This window comes from Copidosoma floridanum, unplaced genomic scaffold (genome assembly GCF_036245765.1).
Source record: "Copidosoma floridanum isolate Cflo_tuat_1 unplaced genomic scaffold, Cflo_Japanese_pri ptg000014l, whole genome shotgun sequence".
Lineage (NCBI taxonomy): Eukaryota > Metazoa > Arthropoda > Insecta > Hymenoptera > Encyrtidae > Copidosoma > Copidosoma floridanum.
The window spans coordinates 9038158-9055799 of NW_028321891.1; the positions used below are offsets into that span (position 1 = coordinate 9038158).

General features: G+C 37.0%; 4 protein-coding genes across 4 annotated transcripts; 2 read left to right on the top strand and 2 right to left on the bottom strand.

Annotated features, from left to right (window-relative positions):
• Positions 1–5554: 5554 nt before the first annotated feature.
• Positions 5555–5983, bottom strand: LOC106639484 (uncharacterized). The gene is made up of 2 exons (XM_014353131.2): positions 5846–5983; positions 5555–5761 (listed from the first exon to the last, which is right to left on the bottom strand). Exons 1-2 carry the CDS (start codon positions 5981–5983, stop codon positions 5555–5557), a joined length of 345 nt encoding a protein of 114 aa, XP_014208617.2.
• Positions 5984–7389: 1406 nt separating this feature from the next.
• LOC149374771 (uncharacterized) lies at positions 7390–7818 on the top strand. Its single transcript, XM_089592049.1, has 2 exons — positions 7390–7527; positions 7612–7818. The coding sequence occupies exons 1-2, from the start codon at positions 7390–7392 to the stop codon at positions 7816–7818; spliced, it is 345 nt and encodes a 114-aa protein (XP_089448175.1).
• A 1955-nt stretch (positions 7819–9773) lies between these two features.
• Positions 9774–10202, bottom strand: LOC149374772 (uncharacterized). The gene is made up of 2 exons (XM_089592050.1): positions 10065–10202; positions 9774–9980 (listed from the first exon to the last, which is right to left on the bottom strand). The coding sequence occupies exons 1-2, from the start codon at positions 10200–10202 to the stop codon at positions 9774–9776; spliced, it is 345 nt and encodes a 114-aa protein (XP_089448176.1).
• Positions 10203–11579: 1377 nt separating this feature from the next.
• LOC106639493 (uncharacterized) lies at positions 11580–12123 on the top strand. Its single transcript, XM_014353139.2, has 2 exons — positions 11580–11717; positions 11917–12123. Exons 1-2 carry the CDS (start codon positions 11580–11582, stop codon positions 12121–12123), a joined length of 345 nt encoding a protein of 114 aa, XP_014208625.2.
• The last annotated feature ends 5519 nt before the right edge of the window (positions 12124–17642 follow it).

The following is a 17642-nucleotide window of genomic DNA, read 5'->3' on the forward strand; positions in this document are numbered from 1 at the left end:
ACATCTGCACTACGCGATCACCATCGGCTCGATGCACTTGTGAAAATGGGGCTAAAACCCAAGCTCCCGGGAAAGTGGTCTGGGATAAAGTGAACGCGCTCAGAGAGGCAAGGCAGTTTACACACTGGGCACATGTATATGCTGCACGTACACGCTGGTATAACAGTGGAGTAGGTGTATGTGCACCACATATACATGTATATAATATGGGTGACTTTTCACCGAAACCCTTTTCCATAAGAAGTGGCCATTGAGCTCCAGTGCAGAGCTGTGCTCTATACTATACGTACTACGGCCAAGTCGTTGTTCTAACTTTCGTCGGCAGCCACTTGAAGACTTGAGTCTTTTGTACAGCGCCATACCTATATATGCACGTACGGAACTTCTATTTCTCGACTCGCCGTGGTGTGTGTAAAGTGCGAGTTGTTGAGAAGAGCAAAAAAAAAAAAAAAAAAGAAGTGAGATGCAGCCTTTCTTTTGTGAAGGATAAATGCTGTACGAAGAAGAGTCGAGAAATGGAAATGTAAGAATACGCGCGAGATGAAGAAATGAAGGCTAATGGGAATAGTAATCAAATGGACGTGCAGATGAGGAGTCGCTTTTCGTGTCTCGCCATTGATTGATCGAATCATTATACTGATGCTTCGAGTGAAGTCCTTCCAAAAGTCATTAAAAATCACACAATTGATCGGCTGTAATATTGAGGTGTGAGCTTTTGGAATTGAAAATATCGAATATGGAAAATTCAGTTGACCATCTTCCTTAAATGGCAAGCATAATAACATTAATCTTAATGAAGGTGTCATAATTTAATTCATCAGAAAAATTTAAAAATGTTTATCCTAACGCAAATGATGTTTATTGATTCCTTTAGTGGACCGTAGAGCAAATCAAAAAAGTATTTGTAAACACGCTTCCAAACAAAAGTACGAGAAAACCTCTTGAAGCGTTTGTTACGCCACCAGCAGGATCCACCTTTTAGCTCGAGCATCGTATAAATTTTCCCCCCTCTTGCAACCCCGTTGGCCAGTTTATCAGGAAGCAGCCAGCATTAGTAGCCAAGCTTGTATCAATTTTCGGTAAATTAAAACTTTTCTTTTTGACTTGGACAAAAATTTTATTTTTAATTGACTCAATAAAAGGGTTAGTTTTAAACATTATACGTTTATTGCTCGTGGGGCCACAGGTTGTCAGCAAAGCATCGACAAACGAACGCACAATAGAGGCAACTCTTCTTTATGAATCACAACAAGCTTTTACCGCTCGATTGTTGTAGGTATTAAAGAGGAGGAAATGGTGTATGACATGTAGAGAAATAAGTCGTCATTCTGAGCGTGGATAATGTACCGTGAAATTGGCACTTTACGGTAAATCGATGACACACGTAATGCAATATAAATACAATAACCACATAAGTGATGTTTAATTATTTTCCTCAAAAAAAAAAAAAAAAAAAAAAAAAAAAAAAAAGTTGAAATATTCACTGTTTTCTCTGACATCAGGATTTTGTAATCCAAATACTTATCAGTAATCAAATATGACATCGTAATCCGATCGAAGAGAGTTATCTGGTATATTACCTACACAAATGTTATTTCAGGTATTGCCAGCAATAACTAGCTAACTTTTTAAATAAGCGAAAATCTTCAACCAGTAGAAATAGTGAGCATATTGACTATTTCATTGCGAATATCCACTATTTTGTATCTATGAACAACGTGTGTATACGCAATCAGTCATAAGGTGCACAATGATGTGGACCATCGAGTTCACCAGCACTGAAGCAAAATGTAAAAAGAAAGACGTAAGAAAACAGGCACCAGAAAAAAAAGGTCCAAAAACACTGTACATCTACATTACATGCCATTGGTATAGTATCGCTCGTTTATTGCAGCCCATAAACCGATTTTATTTGACCGACGCAGCCCGTGGATTAGCCGTCGCTCCTGCCCAACGTATACGATCTCACGTAACCCTCGAGACAAGAGAGACGTCGTCCCTTTTATGCACTTGATGAGGATTGGCCATTCGAGCGGGGCCCATTAAATGGCTCTTCTCGCGTGTGTGGGTTTGGTCGGCTTGCCCCTGGCAGCAGACATGTATACACCTACGTGAAGATGAAAAAGAAATGAGGTACGAGGGATTGGGAATAAGTTACCTTCCAGACGATTATCTCTTTTATATCTCCCTTACAAAGGAACTCTGTACAGTGCGACTGTATATGCTCGGCTAATGGTTATACAATCGTTGACAGATATTATTTCGGGTATTAGCTAAACGGTAAGTAGATAGAGTTTTCTGATTTATTATCGTTGATGTTGTTTGACGGACTTTATATGATTTCGTGATATTCGTGTTACTAATTCCCACCAATAATTTGTTCACATGTCATATTGTTCATCGTTAAAATGATGAATCTTAATTATTAATCTATGTAGCCTTATTGGCTGAGTCTTCAACATGAAACAAGTATCTTGGAATCATCTGGCCATTGATGTAAGATTTCTCTTCAACACAAGTACATATAAGAGCATACCGAGTTGAATCTTATTAGAAGAATCTCTTCAATTTGCCTCATGATAATCCAATACGTATGAAACTCATCTCATTTTTCTCTCACAAAAACTTGTTCAATTACTTTCAGCACCGAAATGTACATAAAACGTAAGAGACGATTACAGCGCGATGGGCACCAGAATAAACGAGGAGTATTAATCGAGCGAAACAACGCCACACATAAGACTCTGATCGGATCAAATTATCAGGTGTATAGGCAAGAAAGAAAAAAAAAAAAAAAAGACGCAAACCCTTTGCTCGTACTCGAAAATTACCCCGACAAACCTCAAGCACCGCGCACTGTACACGCTCATGCACCTGCTTCGCGAAAATAAAGAAGACAAGTGCCCTCCTTATTCCAAGCGTACACGAGTGGGCAAAGAGCAAAACAAGCTCTCCAGGGGTTTTTTATTAAATCATACGATACCGCCATTAAAAACGTAGCCTCACGAGTACATGCACACAACGATACGAAACATCCTTTTTCCACGTACACGTGTATACACGAGGCTACGGCAAGTGGCCCACGAGCTGCGTATCAATCAGAGCGCGTATGTACTGCGGATAATTCCTGAGAACCTCTCTCTGGTTTTCTCTCGCGGCATCATACACCTAACTAACCAATTGTCCGGGTGGATTTATTTCCCCCATATACACCACTCGAGAAAACTCTGGCCGTGATTATATTCATACACGCGTACATCGGGGCCCGCTGATTTATCAGTCCTTGACTAACTGCGGAGGAAACCTCTGGATTCTGGGCTACTCCACCTTCCTCGTCGATCATTGGCGAATGGTCGGGGTGATTGTATCGGAGGCGAGCTGTGGGGTCGGAGACTGTGGATTTTACCTGACCTTCGCTCTCTCCCTTTCTCCCTGTCGAACGTTTCCAGATGGACTTGGTTTATTAAAGATTTTGTTTGTTTCATAATACGCGGGTACGTGTGTTCGCGTGATAGGTGACGGTGGTAATTTATGTCGATGGCGTGCGATTCCTGGAAAACAAAGTACCCTCGATCCAACGCGAATGTAAAATAATGTTACTTTATCCACGCCTACAACTACACACGCACACACTATCCGACCGTGATTCCGAGCGTCCTCATTGATAAATGTTTACACGCGAGTCGTGAGCTCGCCCATGAATCATCTCCATCTCGGAGCTGCCCTATTATTACGCTATCATCGCGTTTCGCCGTACATACACACGTCTCCGATCTTTTTTTCTTTTTATTTCCTTTTTGTATACCTTTTTTTCCACGCCAGTAAGATATAATATCTTTGTTCCTTTTGCACATATACCCCTCGACAATCAATTGGCCTTGAATTACCATTGAGTAAATTTGAATCTGAACTATGACAACAATGCGTTCATAGTAAGCATATGTTTGAATCAGTCTTAGTTGTAGACGATACGGGGAGCGAAGAAAAGCGGTACTAAAGAGTATACGTACCGGTCCAACGCGTGGAATCGACGAGATGAAGGGGGGAAGAGACGAGGCAGCGTCTGTTTGGTCGTATACATCGGCAGACGAAGCAAAATCGAGGGACAAAAGGTTGTATACCTGTACTCGTGTATCCGATCCTTGGACCTTTTTTTCCCTTTTTTTTTGTACTCGTGTGCACACACGTATATATACGCACACGCGTGCGTCCTGGTGCTCTTCTCTCGTGCGGGGCATCGCGATACATCCACTGCCGACTACATCTTACTCGCCCGTGTAATTCCCCTCGTTGAACCTGACTTTTATTATTTTCTTTATTGCATCGCGTTTGCTTGCTTGTTGTTCGCTCCTCTTTGTTTTTTATTGCTCGATTTTTGAATCGTCGGGTGAAAGGTGGGGGGGGGGAATTGACCCAGGATGATCGGTAAGGGGCGGTGCTCGTATACTTGTTACCTTTCTTGTTTTCTTGCTTTAATCGCTTTGTGGTGTATAAACAAAAAATTACTGTGTGCTTAAATCTTGGAGAAGCACAAACTATTTTAAAATTTGAGTGATGACAGAATCAATATATATTGTCCAAAGATTATTGGGCACATCGTTACTTCGAATACTGAATACTACGGAAATCGTTGAGCATTAATGTGCCGAATATTTTATAATTTTAACAACAACCCAAAATTTTTTCGTACTGCTTTGTTAATAACAGAGTTCTAAAAAAAAAAAAAAATTTGCGTACACACCAGTAAAGACTCATATCCCTTAATTCTCAGATATTAAAAAAATGCCAGCTCAACCCACTTTGGAACATTAAAAGTGAAAATCAGACACGAGTCGTGCGGAAGAGCGTATGTGAAGCGAAGCCGATGTCACTGAACGCCCGTCAAGCACGAAGCATCTAAATGCTGGGAGAAAAGAATAATAAAAGAATCCCTTTACCCGAGCGATTTACATGCATAAACTGTACGCAACTATATGCGTATAGAACAGTGCGCGAGCGTTTGTTTTCCCTGGGCAAATATAGCTTACTTTATGGGCGCTATTTCAATTTTTTCCATATTTACAATCAAGGCATGGATCCCCCCCCCCTTTTTTTTTAAAATGATAATTGCGCAGTATAAGCTACATGTAAAATAAATATGTAGTACATTTGAAGCGATAAAGAAATTTGGCGTTTCGACAAAGTTTGGTACTGGTTAGAGTTCTTTTGTAATGTTATTGTATAAGTTTATCTCTTCCATAAAAAAAAAAAGTTAATGTTCTAACGTGGCTCTTATAGAAAGCAAAGACTTATTGAAATGCCTGTGTTTATAAAAATTTACATTAAAATGTTTAATGTTTTTTAATGCTATTTAAAAAATTTTTGACTACGCACCTTATTAAATTTGTCGCATCGTATTCTTGAGCGAGAACTTTAAAAGAATGAAGACATAATGTGGGTGTTTAAATAATGTTTTTATTATGTGTAAGCCAATCATTAACAAATTCCTACTACATCATTCAATACCAAAGGTGCATCAATTACCAACTATTCTTTCAACAACAAAAAATTATATTTAACCCCAGTTAAACGATCCACCGATGCCAACTTGGCTTTGGGGTTTATGTCCAGGTAGCTTATTAGATCCACCGCTCACGTGAATGCTGCCATGCTTGTTTTCCCAGATTTTTTGCTGAGCTTCGACATTCCACGATGTCTTGCCACCCTCTTTTTTAGCGTTTATGGATATTTGGCCATTATTGTCTGGTGATCTACGGGGGCGCTAAAGAACACAAAAACTCAAATCATTGTAAGGATGCACGAATATGACGATAAAAAAATCATTACAAGTATAAAATATACTTACAGGGTTGAATGGACCTTGGCCTGGGAAACTGGGAAATGGTGGTCGATTTGGGTGGGGTTTCACCACTGGTGGCCGATAAGCTTCAATTGAGATGACAGCTAGCGTAGCTAGTAGCAAAAGGGATACGAGGAACTTCATTGTCATCTATCTGAAAATAGCGTTTGTTGTTGTACAGAAATTTGCTGAGTAGTGTGTGTTGGTATAACAAATTTTAATTTCTGTTTTTAATTATGTTTTCGATGTAGCTTATTTATTATTCAACAATTTTGGATTATCGTAAATGTATATGTCTTACCAGTCAATCTTCGGTAGTCAATAGGTAGACTTGTACTGCTTCCAAGACGATACTGAATAACGTCGCTGTAAATGTCCTTTTATACGTGTTGTAATTATAATCATTTTTTCCTCATTCCATTTCCATTTTCCTTATGTAACATTATATTGTGTATTTATCGTTCTTAGAATGTTTGTTTACTTTCTTTAATCCATTTAAAATCATTGATTGACAAATTACGCGAGAAATAAACATCTGCGGGGCATTACCGTCGTACATTTACTGAAGTATAGATGTATATAATGTGGCTTATCGTCTGGTGGGTAATGAGATGATATGAACTCATGCTCATCTGATTTCAGAATTTCCTCCCAAACGTTTTACTTGTATGTAAAATTTTTTTTATACAAATTATTAGTTTTTGTTTTTCTAATTTTGTGTTTACAAAAAAAAAAGACTTGATGAGATTTGAATTAAAATCTAATTCAATAAAATGTTATCTTGCATTTAATTTGTATGGGAATTACTGAAGTACAATTTTTGTCTGTTATTATTTTATTTTTTAGTTAACCTTATAGAATGGACTTGGAAGTATTTGCAATTGTCATCATGAGAAATTACTATCGCAGCTTGATACTGTCTAGTCTACTTAAGTTTTAGTATAAGCTATACAGCAATAAATACTATTTATTTTCAAACAAATTATTGTACAAATAATCTGATCTGTTAAAAACAAATCTTGACCGAAAGTATGCATTTCAAACTTTCATAGAAAGATTAATATGAAATTCATATAATACAACACGGTGACAGATCATTATCTGATGAAAATTTAGAACTTGACGCCAAGTATTAGAGTTATTTGTTAATTAACTTACATATTTTTTAACTACGTAAAGCTGCTGATCACAGTTGCGTAACCACCTTGATAAAAACGGTAAAGTCCCGCAGGTGTTTACTCTCTCTACATAACATGTTAATCAAAAATTTTGAGCAGAACAAGGAAAAATCAATTAAGATTTTAATACGTATAAAAAGACATTTTAGGCGAAGTTACTCAGTATCGTCTTGGAAGCAGTACAAGTCTACCTATTGACTACCGTAGATTGACTGGTAAGACATATACATTTACGATAATCCAAAATTGTTGAATAGTAAATAAGCTACATCGAAAACATAATTAAAAACAGAAATTAAAACTTGTTATACCAACACACACTACTCAGCAAATTTCTGTACAACAACAAACGCTATTTTCAGATAGATGACAATGAAGTTCCTCGTATCCCTTTTGCTACTAGCTACGCTAGCTGTCATCTCAATTGAAGCTTATCGGCCACCAGTGGTGAAACCCCACCCAAATCGACCACCATTTCCCAGTTTCCCAGGCCAAGGTCCATTCAACCCTGTAAGTATATTTTATACTTGTAATGATTTTTTTATCGTCATATTCGTGCATCTTTACAATGATTTGAGTTTTTGTGTTCTTAAGCGCCCCCGTAGATCACCAGACAATAATGGCCAAATATCCATAAACGCTAAAAAAGAGGGTGGCAAGACATCGTGGAATGTCGAAGCTCAGCAAAAAATCTGGGAAAACAAGCATGGCAGCATTCACGTGAGCGGTGGATCTAATAAGCTACCTGGACATAAACCCCAAAGCCAAGTTGGCATCGGTGGATCGTTTAACTGGGGTTAAATATTCCTTTTCTTTGTAAGCGAAACAACAATTGTTAATTGATGCACCTTTCGTTGCAAACTAAGTTATAAGAATTTCAGTAATGGTTGACTAATAAATAACAAAAACATTATTTGTGTACTCTTCTGTCTTTGTTCTATAAAAATTTCATCTAAAGAATACGTTTTGCAATGGCTTAACATTTGAGATTCGATGTTTTGTATAACATTTAATCTTAGTATTTGTCCTTTAGGCCTTTAAGTTATTCTATAAATTCCTTATTAAATAACTTTTACTATTATGGAAAGTGTAATTTATGAATAATATTTATGAATTTCATTGTAATAAAAAATAATAGATGTGAAAAAGTCATAATAATTGCATATAATAAACCATTAACCTAAGTATGAATGTTAGGCTTAAACTTGACTCATCTTGAATGAAAAGTTTATCGATTATTAAAACGTATCGATTTTTTATTTTCTAAAAAATATAAGGTAATAACGTTCATTTTATTGCTCGACAAAACGTAAAATGAATGGTATTAGTTTGACAAACAGACACCATTATTATTATTTCGGTGGCTGTTAAGTCGTATACTGTTGAAGCATCAGTCATCTATTGGGTCTAATTGATGTTCTGCACAGAATAAGTATTAATCTGAAGCTGTAAACAAACGTATTACAAAGTATGTTATGTTTGTTGGATAAGAGTGAGTTTTTTAAAGGTTTTCAAAATAAAACTGTAAGACCTGTTTAACTTTTGATATGTTTTAACAATAACAGTATCGTAACTTTCTGCTCCACTTATTTCTAAAATAACAATTTTCATGTGGAAAAACTTGAAAAGTTGGAATTTGAATAAATTTTTAGAACGTACATCACAAAAATCTGTACTTGTCATGCATTTAAATGTTGCCTTAACTCCTTTGAGTTTAACCAAACTGAAAAATCCAATAGTGAGTGGCAACGATTGTTTTAAGATCATCTTATTACAATCTTTTGAAAAAATATGTGTACAGTATTGAATGAAAAAATGTGTACAATGGATTATTGATATGTCCCCTTAGCCCTGAAGCCCCTATGTCGTATTTTGTCCATACCTAATAATTGTTTACTTAAGCAATAAATCATTAAACTGTGGGTTACCTAAGCTTTTGAAATCATCAGTAAATTTTATTGAATAAAAAAATAGAAATCCATGTAACTAGTAATCAACTTTAAAGCATAAATGTTTTGTAAAACATGACATCTCTCTCCTATATCTTTTGAACTGAAATTTTTCTTTCAGGTTCAGAAGATAAACTTCTAAGAACTTACTTCATAATTTTAAATTTCAGATTGTTTAACTTCCTTAAAAACGATATCTATTACCCACTTTATTGAAAATTTATCAGTTACACCCAGAGTGGTTCTAGTTCTAGTATATACAGCTGTTGTTATCTGAGATAAATCTGGATTAATTATAACTTGTCGCAGCTAAAAAATCTAGTTCAATAATTTAACGGAATAGTTGTTTTTGTACCTGGAAGCGCATGTCTCCAAGGCAAGCACCAAGCCCAAGGGGTTCCTTGTGCTTACCCTAGTTGAATTGGCACAAGGTGCAAATCTATTTTTCCTACTGAGGGCACAGTAACGTCCAACGGTTGAAAAACGCCCAAAGTGTAAGACAATGTTTTCTTATATAAATGAATATATCATAACATAAAGACACTCTATCGATGCAATAAGGTGTAAAAGGAAATTAACAGTTCAGTCACTTGGTTAGAAAATTAACTCAGGATTTTTACAGAAAAACAATTAAAAATAAGTTTCTCAGTGAAAAATTTTTATTAAATCAACTTAGTTATTACATAAATCTCATTTCTTATACATTTAAGGAATATAAATCAATGTAAGCTTTGATGTACACTTAACATCCGATGCATGTTGACTTTAATTAACAGTTCTTGTTTCGCTTACAAAAAAAAGGAATATTTAACCCCAGTTAAACGATCCACCGATGCCAACTTGGCTTTGGGGTTTATGTCCAGGTAGCTTATTAGATCCACCGCTCACGTGAATGCTGCCATGCTTGTTTTCCCAGATTTTTTGTTGAGCTTCGACATTCCACGATGTCTTACCACCTTCTTTTTTAGCGTTTATGGATATTTGGCCATTATTGTCTGGTGATCTACGGGGGCGCTAAAGAACACAAAAACTCAAATCATTGTAAGGATGCACGAATATGACGATAAAAAAATCATTACAAGTATAAAATATACTTACAGGGTTGAATGGACCTTGGCCTGGGAAACTGGGAAATGGTGGTCGATTTGGGTGGGGTTTCACCACTGGTGGCCGATAAGCTTCAATTGAGATGACAGCTAGCGTAGCTAGTAGCAAAAGGGATACGAGGAACTTCATTGTCATCTATCTGAAAATAGCGTTTGTTGTTGTACAGAAATTTGCTGAGTAGTGTGTGTTGGTATAACAAATTTTAATTTCTGTTTTTAATTATGTTTTCGATGTAGCTTATTTATTATTCAACAATTTTGGATTATCGTAAATGTATATGTCTTACCAGTCAATCTTCGGTAGTCAATAGGTAGACTTGTACTGCTTCCAAGACGATACTGAGTTATTTCCCTTAAAATTTCTTTTTATACGTATTGAATTCATAATTAATTTTTCCTTGTTCTCCTCAAAATTTTTGATTAACATATTATGTAGAGAGAGTAAACACCTGGGGGACTTTACCGTTTTTATCAAGGCGGTTACACAACTCTACAGTGATGATGAGCACCTTTTTCTTTACAATATTAATGTCAAAATGTCTTTGATGTACGTGAGTTGTTTTTATACATCATGTTTAGTTGAAAATTTAAAAGAGATTATGACCTATCACTACGATGCTTATTAAGCTATTTTTTATAATCCATTAGAAAGTAGATAATACAAGATTGACTCGTAAGCTTGTAATGATGGAATGTCACTTTATTTAATAAATTATTAAAAAAACAAATGGTACACCAACAAGTCTGCTATGAAAAATGACACGAGAATGGGTATAGGTTGAAATTTTAAGCTGCCATTATATTTATAATTGTTTTAAATTGAATTTTTCTGTATGCTAACATCTTATTAGGTTTGTTACATGATTACATGAAAATAGACAAATACAATGCTACTATGATTCTGACACTACTTAAGTAGCGTTAATCGTTTCATTTGTTTAAATTCTAGCTTCAAAATTATACGAACATATTTAGAACATAGAAAAATTAGGTTTATCATCATAAGTAATATTAATAAAGCCAGAAAACTTGAAATTCGGGCCAAATTTTGAGAGAAAAATTATTAAATCATGTAAACATGAGTTCACATAATCTCATTATACATGTAACGACCAGCCACATGTATACTGTAGTAAAAATAAACGACGGTAAAGCCCCGCAGATCTTGATTTATTACGTAATGTGTTAATCAGTGATTGTGAACTGATTAAGCAAAGTCAATAAATATTATATGAACTGTCAATGCATATCATACGAATACAAAATTTCAAGCGGAACAAGGAAAAATCGATTATGACTGAAATATATATAAAAGGACATTTTGGGCGAAGTTACTCAGTATCGTGAGTATCTTGGAAGCAGTACGAGTCTACCTATTGACTACCGAAGATTGACTGGTAAGACATCGAAAACATAATTAAAAACAGAAATTAAAATTTGTTATACCAACACACACTATTCAGCAAATTTCTGTACAACAACAAACGCTATTTTCAGATAGATGACAATGAAGTTCCTCGTATCCCTTTTGCTACTAGCTACGCTAGCTGTCATCTCAATTGAAGCTTATCGGCCACCAGTGGTGAAACCCCACCCAAATCGACCACCATTTCCCAGTTTCCCAGGCCAAGGTCCATTCAATCCTGTAAGTATACATTACAGTAATTGTAATGATTTTTATCGTTATTTTTGTGCATCTTTACAATGATTTTATTTATTTGTTCTGTAGCGCCCTCGACCAGGCCCATTTATTCCTGTAAGTATATGACGATTGTTAAGTCATTTTTATGGTTATATTAGTACCTTTTTTATGACATCATTTTACGTTTTCATGTGTTCTTTAGCGCCCCCGTAGATCACCAGACAATAATGGCCAAATATCCATAAACGCTAAAAAAGAGGGTGGCAAGACATCGTGGAATGTCGAAGCTCAGCAAAAAATCTGGGAAAACAAGCATGGCAGCATTCACGTGAGCGGTGGATCTAATAAGCTACCTGGACATAAACCCCAAAGCCAAGTTGGCATCGGTGGATCGTTTAACTGGGGTTAAACGTTCCTTTCTTCTGTTGGTTAAACAATACTTATGAATTGAAGTTTTTTACGTCAGATATAAAATTGTGTATGTCAAAGTTTACGTTGATTTATGTTCCTTATATTTATATGAAATGAGGTTCATTCAATAAAGAATAAAATTTTAATCATAAAATAATGACACATTGTAAGTTGTTTGTCTATATTTATGCTAAGATTATCTTGCATCTGTGACAATATAATTTATTATCATAAAACTCACCTAGAAATGACAGCTTGGAAAAGTATAGTAATGGATTCGGAGTCACTACAGAAAAGAACAGAAGCAGATATTTAAACTTTAATTCCATTTAATCACATTAATTTCTGCTAACATTGAAAAATGTCGCGTTTGAGAGAATTCTGGTTTTAAAACTTTGAACGTATTGTTCTAGTTCTTTTTTAAATTGATCTTTTAAACGGTTTACCCAGAACAAGTGACCTGAATTAGTTATTATCGATAAAAAAATATAATTATCAGCTTAGTCAGTGTATTACTTAAGTATAAAACGTATACTTAACTAGTCGATGCTGGAAAAACGAAACTTCTTCGCCATACGCAATTACAAGATAAGCTATACTGTCTGTACCTCATCGACTTTGCTGCAGTTGGCGTACACGGAGTATCTACACAACTATAGCGAGTGAGCGCCGTATCCTGCTTTTTCTGCACCAGTAGAAAATTATGGGATTTACACAGGATTCAACGACTAATTCGAGGCAGTATTGGATTGCCTCAAAGGCCGTGTACCTAGAGCAGTAGTGGTACGAAATTTTAATGTACACGCGTACGCGAGAAATGACGTACAGAAAATGACACGAGCAGAAGAGGAAGAGGGAGAGGATCAATTAGAAAAAGAAGAATTGGAAAGAAAAGCTCGGAGAATTCGTGTGCGAGAAAAAGAATAAAAACAATTGGAATGTGAGTGACATTGGGGAAGGAAAAAACGAGGCAAGGGGTATGAGAAAAAAAAAATTAACATGACACGGGTGAGACAGATCTATCCTGAAGGCAAGGGGGAAAGGAGGGGAAATCATGTTTTTGAGAAGAGAAAAAGAGAGCAAGAAAAGCAGACGAGCCAAGTGAAAAATGTACGGTGGAATCGAAAAACGAGCGTTTGTTTGGCTGATGTGTATATGTACATGTGCCTGTGTAGACGCAAGGAGAGGGTGTCGCTGTTTCGGTGCTGTACATTGTGTGCACAGCCCCCTTGAATCGCAAGGATTACAACGAAGTCCAATTAGTCCAAGTGTTGGATGCCTGTTTTGCACTCTCCATCTCTCTCTCTGTTGCTCTTTTATTCTTATCTTATACTGCTTTCAATTTCGACTGAATGTGCAAGGTAAGGTAATATCTATACAAATTCGGATTTCCGTCATTTAGCTTGAAGCCAATGTTGCTTAAAACAGATTAAGTGAAGTAATACCGATGTCTTACAAAAATGTTGATAGTTTGTTGATTGTCTTATTGGTGTGACGAATATTTATTAAATGGGGTTGCACCTAATTAAAAACAGTAAACTGTTTCGAGTTATCTAACAAGCGTGTATCTACTGCGGAACGTTATCCTTTCATCAAAAAAATCAGGTTTCGTTCAGGATATCTACATTTTCTACGAGTGATAGTATAATCAGCATGTGAAAAAAAAAAAAAAAAATTGAGATAACGATCGTAGTAGGAGAGGAACACGCAATACACGTTATTCTACTAAACGTTCGGACTCTCAGTCATTTCACCACTCGGACCCTCTTGTTCTACGAGCTCCTAATGAGGAGTATCTATTACACGGTCATAGTGTATGGCTCTCGAAGCCTCTTCCTTTTTTCGGGACAATCAGGACAGATAGCATCGCTCACGCTGAGAAACACGTGTAATCTCTCCCCAGATTACGTCGTACGATATCTTTTCCACTTGACTTTTTTTTGACATCTCTTTCGTTCAACTGATTTTTTTTTTTTTTTTTTTTCTCCGACAATACATTGAACCGGGATGGGATTTTACATTTTCTGCTGGAACAAAAAATGCAGCAACCAGAAGTTTTCACCAAGATTATAGAGTTGGTTTCAACCATCATTTCGGAAGATATAAAAACTTCTTAACGATTGAAAAACTTTTAATAAATATGATAACAACAAAAGAAAAATATCAGACAAACGTGTAAAACTGGTGCACTATAATATTGTAGTTTTTATGCAATAAATTTATAATGGCTGATTTGTTAATCACCCTGAGAGTAATATAATAGTCAAGAAGTCTTAGATGAAAGCTACGAAAAATATCATTACTGTGACTACAAAGTTTTGGAAAAAACTGTTTATAGATTAGCTGGTTTATTCGAATAGTTTTTTGTAAGCCTTTGAGATATTTTCCTGTATAAAAATCAATCCACGTGCTTATCCATGCAAACAAGTTCACCGTTTTCTTAGCCGCACAACCACAATCAAAATGATACCGCAAGACACAAATAGATTCGCCGTCAAATGGAATTAATCCCGGAGCAGGGGAGGATTAAACGAAGAAGTATCCATTGCATTATACATGTACAGGATAGCATTGTTCCGTTAGTCGAAGGAAACTTGCTTTGTTTATAACCTGCGGTTAACCTCGTGGCAGTAGTCCCTGCAACTATTCCGAGCCCCCACAAACACAGGAAGTTATCCAACCGATGGTTTAAGCTTAACTCCCTGACAAATGGTGGAATGCATTTCAAATTAGGTCAGCGCGCGATTACCGTTTCATAAGCAATCGCCACCTCTGCCAACTCGACCGCTCCGCTCTCGTCCTCGTCCTCGTTTGTACATCCGTATATTTATGTTTACATCGTACTCGAGGAGGAGAATGTCAAATCAGTTGAAACTCGCGGGGTAGTTTTTACGAGTAATTGTCATTGTTTTTTCTTACTTTCGAACGTCGGCATTGTTAGCATTCGGTTGACTTTGCAATCAACTTGTTAGATTTAATTTATGGACACCGCAACGGACAAGGGCTCAAGCGTCAATGAGCTTCACGTAGAGGGTAAAGTGGAGCGCGAGCGATTAACAATAATTATCAATTGGATTTGGTGGAAAAACATTTGCATACCTCTATGTAGTACCCTGAAGAAACTCCAATTTCGAAAACGCAATTTCCTCCCGGGGAATTAATCAATGAGAATTGGATTTATTCGCGGCTACCCGTCGTAGTCCAATTCGCAGTTACATTTTTCACGTTAGAGCGCATACACACACGAAACAAAGACCCAACAAAGTGTTTGTATTGGTCTAACAAACCATCAATCGGCAGTGCACCTTAAAGTCAATAGCGTCCGAACGAAAACTGATTTACCGGTGTTTACCCCCCCCTACTACCCTTCTACATTGCCAACAGCGCAATTTAGCGTTGCGAGTTTTGTGTTTATAGGTAGAAAGTACACACGTATATGCATGTACGTACATTTAAGGGGCGTGCAGTATAACATGCATTCGGAGTCCCGAAAATTGGCATCCACGCAACTTTACTGATGTTCTCGTGTTGTGTGAATGTGTACGTGTACACACATTTATATTTATGCACGAGAACGCCCAATAGTAGCCAAAACTATCTTCTACTGGCGTACACGTACACATAGAGAAGCTATATGTCATTGGTTGAGGGACGAGGGGTTTAATATTGTTCTCACTTTGGGATGGATTCAATCACGAACACCATCTTCGCTTCTGTACGTACGTATATGTATATGTGGTCCAACGTCAGACTACATTGGTAAGCTGCGGTTGAGCGAGCACGACCGCTACTTTGTTATCGGAGTAGAAGAGCGGGATATAACTCGTGGTCATGATTGTTGAAGATGTTCGTGGATTAGAGTTGGAAACTGGGGCAGTGCTTTTTCTCTTGCGATGGATCAAGTGCTGATGAATATTTCAATGATTATTGGCTACTATTACATGCTGCTTCTGTTATATTCATCATAACAGAATCGGGCACGTATCTAATACAACTTCATCATTATTGAGATACTCACGATTGTAATAAGATTCTTGATAGCATATCAGTGGTGTATACTTCTTCAAAAAAGTTTCTGTGCTTATCACTGCTCCTCAAAATGTTGGCGTAAATGATTGGACGTACAAGTGCAGATTTTTATCTCGATTATTTATCCGTTTTCTGTTTCGATACTTTTCATGTCACATCAGCTAACGTAGCTTCTGATGGTGAACCATTAACTGTGTTGATTGCCTGTTACATTATCCTGTCCATACCATTATTTCTTAACCATTACTGTGATAACTCGCCACTGTCTAAATTTTTTTCATAAAAATACGTTTTATAAAGTCCTACTCGTTAATATAAAATGTATTTGCAATTTCATTTTACCCAACCATCATTTAAAAATCTTGCTCTTTCAGAAGCTTATTTATTTATTTATTTTTTTAATTCTCACCTCATGTTATTTTTTATACAGAATGTAATGTCAATAGACTGTGTATATTAACCAATAAATGAGAAAATAAATAAACGTATAAAAATATACATATAAGTAAAGAAAACATGTACCTCTACTGCGAACTTTAAATTATCAACACACATGCCCACGCACAACCACTAGTGCACTAACTATATCGAGTTAAACTTTTTTCGCTAATTGTTGCGCTGATTCGATTAGAAGTTCAAACTTTGGGAGTCCAAGCTACCAGGGGAAGCCAGAAAAGAAAATTGTCTTGCCAAGTCCAACGCCCGGAGAACTTTTTCTCTCGCTTTTATATTCATTAGCGTTCCGATTGCGAATCGAAGGCGATTACCGGCTCCGAAAAAATAAAAACTCTGCCGCACGAGTTGCGCAACAACACCCATCTTTTCCGAACAGCAGCAAACCAGGACCTCTGTTTACACGGAGTTTTCCAAATCCTGCGACAACAGCGCAATTGTATGTACATCCCACTCCTGTAATTGCTGGCTATACAGTGGCGACACTGGGAGCTTAGCAAAATTAACAGCAACAATCAAAAGTTTACCCCCTTAGCCAGCCGGACGACCGTATCCTAATTACCCCAAGCCTCGCTGATCCCCGGCGCTACCGCATCCTGAAAATTCAATCCCCGCGAGGACTCGCAGGGAAAAAAATCCTCGCCAAAGTGTTATTCGCGCGTTCGTTGGCCGATTTCTCTCCTCAAAAGCCGGCGAAACGGGGCGAAAAGGGCTTGGATTTCACCAGGGCGTGCGACCTCATTACCGAAATAGGATTCGTTATCGTTTTGCAGAAGCGTTTGCACTTCGTTACACGGAGAGGGGGTTCAATGGCTGCGAGTGACTCAACCACGCGAGGTGCATACATAGGAAAGTTTCTTGAGAGTGGAAAGGCCAGCGCTGAAGGCAGAGAAGAAAAGAACTTTTTTTTTTTACATTTTCCGGTCGGAAGGGGTGTATGTGGGCGCCGTGAAGGGCGCGGTGCTCTAAATTGACGCGGCCGAGTGTTTCACACTATCTTTTTTGTTTTTTTTGTTTTTTTGTTTCGCCAAGAAA